Below are 5997 nucleotides of genomic sequence, written 5' to 3' on the forward strand. Positions count from 1 at the left end.
ATTCGTGTACTTGCCTCATAATCACCTCTTGTTGAGCTTGTGAGACTCGATAAGGAGGTTTGTTAGGCGGTGAGCTTCCTGGAGGGAGCTCAATACGATGGTCATCATCCCCTCGTTTTGGAGGTAGGTCCATAGGGATATCATCGATGAACACATCTTGGAATCCTTTTAGAAAAGTAGACAAGTCTAACTCTTCTTGATTCCTATCATTTTCATTTGATGAAACATTATTAGCTTTTAGAGACTCTTTGACATAAATCATGTACGCAGAAACTGAGCTCTTCATTGATTTATCAAAAGAAAGAGGATTTACAAGTGGAATAGTGCGACCACGCTCACTAGCATCTATATACATGTTCTTTCCCCTGTAGGTGAAGTAAATTCTCCTTTCAGGGAACTTCATGTTGGCAGCCATGCGATCAAACCATGGTGCCCCTAGGATAACATCCTGATGTTGGAGAGGAGAGATGAAGAAGTCTTCTTTGTCGACATAGCTTTGGACATGAAGCCTCAACTTCCCAATCAAGGGAGTAACGGAGGCTTGTTGTCCCTTGAAAGCTGCATCGGCTGTTACTATATCTCCCATCTCAAAAGCTTGAATGCCCAACTTGGTGGCCAACTCTATTGATATGAAGTTGAGAGTAGAGCCTGGGTCAAACAAGATGAAGGCATCATGCTCTCTTACCTTTCCCCACGCATAGGAAAGTGATGATCCTTTGCAATGAGCATCCTCTTTTGGAGCTTCGATGGTGGAAGCCCTAGGAGTCTCATTGCGAGTATTCTTCTTGGGGCAAGAACGGTAGCCATGTCCCTGCTCTCCACACTTGAAACACTTATGGTCCTTGTGAAAAGCTTCAAGCTCTTCAGGAGAGAGTTTTTTTTTACCTTTGTAAACTCCCTTCTCCTTGGACCGATTATTGTTGTTGTTGTTGTTGTTGGAAGTGCCTTGGGAATTATTTTGAGCATTGGATTTCCCCTTTGCATCATTTTTATCTTTGTTTTCCATGGGCTTGACATTACGTCTAGCCCCTTGATGGAAATTGATGCGTGAAGCAACCATGGTGTGGTGGATTACTTCGGTAATAGTACCGGGCCGTTGAGAGTTGATGTATTCGGCCATCTCTTCAGGTAATCCCGCACAGAATTGCTGTCTTTGTTCGGCAAAGTCTATCTTTTGAAAGACAGTAGCTTTGAGATGTAAATCCCAAAACTTGTCTACATACTTGTTGATAGACTCATGAGAGAGAAGCTTCAAGCCGCGCCATTCGGTAAGAACTTTATCTTTAGTATCACTTGGAAGAAATTGCTTCATGATGGAAACTCGTAGAGTTTTCCATGTCTTTGGGGCTTCTCCATTGCCACGAAGGCTAGCCCACCATTGACGAGCTGATTTTTGGAAGTGCATAGCTACATGGCGTAGCTTGGAGGACTCTAGCCCTCGTCCCCAAAGGCCGCATCAAATTGTTGGATGAAGGCCAACACTTTGTCGGTAGCACCAAAGGTGCCATCATAGGTGAGAAAAGAGATACTCTTTCCTCCCTCCTTGAACTTCTTTAGCTTTTGTGACCTTCGCCATGCAGGAAATGATTTGCGATGTCCTCCCCTCTTGTATTCTCTAGGAGAATAGACATAACTTTCATCTGAAGAGGAGGAAGGTGAAGAAGAAGGAGAAGAGGGTGACCTCTTCCTAGCCCTTTTCTTCCTTTGTTTCCTCTCTTGCCTTTCAGAGTGATGAGGAGAAGGACTATAGGTTGCTCTTTTCCTCTTGGGAGGAGTAGGCGATCGTCTAGACCGCCGTCTTCGTGGAGCCACATCTTCAGAAGAACTTAGACTGTCATTGCTTTCTTTCTCTTTGGATTCCTCCTCTCGAATGGGAGAGAGTCTTCTTTTGGGGGTCTCTTCAAGAGGCCTCCTAAGCTCTCTCTCCTCTGGGAGAGGAGGGGAAATTCCATAAGCATGAAGTTGTTGAGTAACTTCGGCTTGCAAAACAGGGTTGCCCATAGCTTGTTGCAACCTAGTGACGAGATAATTCACAAACATGGGAGCATCATCATTAGCACCTTCATGTGCAAAATCAAAGCTATCAATGTTCATTCTACTCTCTTGATTATTGTTAGCCATGTTAACAAAATTTATGTTTATACTTAGTGTATGCTTTGGCAATACTAAACCTTAGTTGCCACTCCTCTTAGCCTTTGAAAATCGGCTCTTAAGTATCTACACCCACGGCTCAAAGTGGTTAATTATAGAGAGTAGAGGAGTAGGTCTAACATAGCAGAGTTGCCAAGGGTTAGCTCCTTTCGGACTTCTTATGGCTCAGTAATGGTAAAGCCGTAGGCAAGTCTAGAAAGACTCCAGTATTAAGTCCAAAGCTCCCGAGGTGTGCAACTTTTTTTTGTAAATTCTCTTCTCATGAACCACAAAAAATCTCATCAAAACCTTTTAGGGATTTGTTCTTAAGGCATGTAGGGAGTTGGAAAAAAATAGAAATAAATAATTTCATAAAAAACTATTATTTTTCAAAAGTCATCTTTTAAGAACAATCGAACAAAAATTACTCAAAAGTTTTGATATCCCGTGTAGTCACCTTAGAGACCTTCAAATTACATTCAAACTGTCATAAAATCTAATATCTAACCAACCCAAATGATTTTCTCATATTAAATTGATCACTTAATGTGGGAGAATAAACGGGAACAAGTGTTAAGATATAGATATGTGCTTATAGATCTATCTCAAGACGGGGCCAATAGTAAAGGGGCCAAATGGGAGATGGTCTATCAAGAGCAAGGCTAACCAATGGAGCATAAGACCTTAGGGTTAGCTTCATTGAAGACCTCCAATAATGTTTGTAAAAGTCCTTTGACCTTAGGTAAGCTAGGGCTAAGCTTGAGGTGGGAACCCGACCCAAACTCGAGGTGCTTGTCGTGCTTGAGGTGCTTGTCCTGCTTGAGGTGCTTGATTAAGATGCTTGCGGTGCTTGACTAGCTCCATGCTTGAGGTGCTTGACTTGGTGCATGATTAAGGTGCTTGAGGTGCCTTGAGAAGCTTGCCTGAGATGCTTGTGGGAACACCCCCTACTTCAAGTGCTTAGTCATGCTTGATGACTAAGGGGCTTGCTCATCCAAAGTCAAAAAGATCCCTACAAGGAGGGGGGCGAGCCTACAAGGGGGGGGGGGGGGGGGGATGAGAGAGAACACACACACACACACAAGGGAAGCCCCAGCTTGAAGAGGCAGCAAGGACACTTGTCAAGTTCCTCCTCATGTTGCCCTCATGGTGTGCCTGAAACCTATTGGTTGGCCACCCAAGGGGTCCAATGATAATAAAGGATATTTAATTAATTGATTTTGCATTTATCAAGTCCTCTCTCTCAAAGGGGAAAGGGGGACACTTGTCCCAAGGCTACCCCTGTTGCTTGTAATGGCTCCTGCTTGTGATTGGCTAGGCCTGGAGGGGTCCAATGAGCTTCAAGCATGAGCTACAAGGGGGGGTCGACCCAAGCAAGCTAGGGGGGTGCTTAGGGGGTATACTCACCCACACACACTCACAAACACTCTCATTGTGTACTATGCAAAGTGCAAGAGCTCCCTCTCTTTCTCGAAGCAAGTAGAGGTTGAGAGCCTACACCATTACTCTTGGCTATGGAGTGCAAATCCATCCAAGAGCCATGCTTCAATGCTTGAGCTTGCCATCTATTTCTTCTTCATTACTATGCTATTATGTATGCTAGCACAAGAGTTATGATAAGTGAGAAACTAGCTCTTTCTCGTATGAAATGTTTCTTCTTCCTCTTCCCTACCCTCATTCCCTGCTAGCTCTCTCCACCTTCGAAGGTGTTTGAGGTCTTGGGACTGAGGCTTGGTATAGTTAAAGCTTTCTTCAAGTTTAGGTTATGCTATGATGGTGATGCATGAAGCTTTCCATCTTCATTGCTTCACCTAGGTCACAAGGAACACAAAGAATGTATTGTAACAAGTCTCTCTTTATGGGAGAAATCATAATACAAATGCCTATTGGAGGGGGGAGCGGCTCCACATAAATCCGGTCCTCAACTGTTGTCATGTTCTCTAAATTCTCTCTCTTGCAAAAGTATTGTCTATGACAAGTTAACTAATTGCTATGATTATGTTGCTATCTTCAATTATGTCTACCCGCTATGCTCACAAAATCATTTCTTGAAAGTACTCTCATTAAATTCCGCTACTCTCAAATTGAATAGGCAAATTCCATTACACAAACTTTTTTGAAAAATACATTGATATGTATACAACGGTTTTAGAAAAAAGACGATCAACTTGTTTTAGACCTTGAAAACGTGTGTAATTTAAAAGCCAATTTTGTGATTTTTTATTATTTATAAAAGTAAAAAAGTTTTTATTTTGTAATTTCTTGGGATAAATGGTGTACTAAAATGTTCCTCTATGTGATAGGACCTCAATGATATTTTATGTTCATGGTTTCTTCAAAAATAGATAGTCTTGGAGCCAATATTATAGAACAAGGTGCCAATCCACTATTGTGGCTCAAACACAAACCTACGTTAAAGCCACGACCACAGGCTTGAGGCTGTTTGGTAATTTTATGGTGTGCTTAATACAATTCACTCACCAATTGTGAGTTTTGCTACAATAATAATAATTAAAAAAAAAGAAGGCACGACCAAAGGCTACCCAAATGCTCCCTCATATACACAAGAAGATTTAGAAATTTTCTCATGTAGGAAAATTGAGCCTTTTTCAGTGTTTTTCATACAATACATAACATCATGAGCTTCTGTTCTGGAGGCACCGCATACCTAGCTAGGTACGATTGGGAGCAGGGGACCACCGGCCACCCCACCAGGCCGGCTGGCCCCTGCCCCCAATCGTACCTAGCTACGTATGCCGTGCCTCCCTCACAGAAGCTCATGATGTTGGGGGGTGTCATAATGTGGGAATTATTGTGTGAATCTGTCCAAAACTTCTTGTGATATTAATCCAAACTTGAATGTGCTATGACCGACTAAATTTCATGCGACGATAAACTACCGTTTTAGGGTTTCTTGTAAACTATTCGAGATTTGGGAGCCCAGTGCAGCGAGACTAGAGTTGTAGGGGAGCCAGAGTCAGTCATGGGGCATGCTGCTGTGTGGAATTCTCATCCTAAGAAGTATGGAGCCGGTTCAAGGGCCTGGTAAGCGAAACTACCTACTTTCTGGGTTTGCAATCTCCAGCTCGCCGTGGCGTTGCCTGATATGGGCGTTGTCTTTGCAGCCGGGTGTGCGGCAATGGCCACGGCTTGGTGCGTAAGTACAATCTGATGTGCTGCCGCCAATGTTTCCGGATCTACTCTAAGGACATTGGCTTTGTCAAGGTGAGAGAGAGAGAGAGAGAGAGAGAGAGAGAGAGAGAGAGAGAGAGAGAGAGAGAGAGAGAATGTGAATGTGTTGTTTTTTGTGGGTTGCAGTACCGGTAATTGGCATGGATCCTTCCGAAGATGGATTGGTTTTGTAGCATAGAATTGAAGAGGCGGAAGCAGATATCCATGTTCCAATGTAGTGAATGCTTTACACTTGAGCGTGTGTAATCTGGATATGGATGATTATTTCTCTGATTTTTGGATTGAGTTGAAGTGAATGAATTTTGGCAATACTTCGTTGGTGTCTTAAATAGCTGTGCTGTACACCGCATCTCTCGCGTATGAGAGGAAGTTCTTTCATGGCCTTTGGAAATCTTCTTGGAAGAGTTAATGTTGTGTTTTTAACGCCGTTCGAAGTTTATGCTTTATATTGTAAAAGGGTTTTCTCTTACGGTCTCTTGTTTTTCACTTGCAACACTTCCAAAAGTAGTCTCTTTTATGGCGAGTTCTACAATTACACCCTTCTGTAGTACTGGGTGATGTTGAATATATTGTGGGGAAATTTGCGATGGTTGGGTGTCTTTACTTTTTCATTCAACAGACTGCTGTCATGCTGTATGTCTCTCGTCAATTAGTGCAGTGCCACGGAAAAGTTTT

At 42.8% G+C, this 5997-nt stretch overlaps 1 protein-coding gene across 1 annotated transcript; it reads left to right on the forward strand.

The window, feature by feature from the left end:
- Nucleotides 1-5015: 5015 nt before the first annotated feature.
- LOC147429947 (small ribosomal subunit protein uS14-like) lies at nucleotides 5016-5633 on the forward strand. Its single transcript, XM_086495376.1, has 3 exons — nucleotides 5016-5175; nucleotides 5256-5355; nucleotides 5449-5633. Exons 1-3 carry the CDS (start codon nucleotides 5114-5116, stop codon nucleotides 5455-5457), a joined length of 171 nt encoding a protein of 56 aa, XP_086351502.1. The 5' UTR covers nucleotides 5016-5113; the 3' UTR covers nucleotides 5458-5633.
- Nucleotides 5634-5997: the final 364 nt, after the last annotated feature.

This window comes from Adiantum capillus-veneris, chromosome 22 (assembly GCF_014529385.1).
Source record: "Adiantum capillus-veneris isolate H3 chromosome 22, ASM1452938v2, whole genome shotgun sequence".
Classification (NCBI taxonomy): Eukaryota; Viridiplantae; Streptophyta; class Polypodiopsida; order Polypodiales; family Pteridaceae; genus Adiantum; species Adiantum capillus-veneris.

Bases quoted from the DNA above. Each gene is read 5' to 3' on its own strand.
- LOC147429947 (XM_086495376.1), top strand. From the start codon at position 5,114: ATGGGGCATGCTGCTGTGTGGAATTCTCATCCTAAGAAGTATGGAGCC. The intron at 5,176-5,255 runs GTAAGCGAAACT...TTGTCTTTGCAG, and splicing joins GGAGCCGGTTCAAGGGCCTG to CCGGGTGTGCGGCAATGGCC.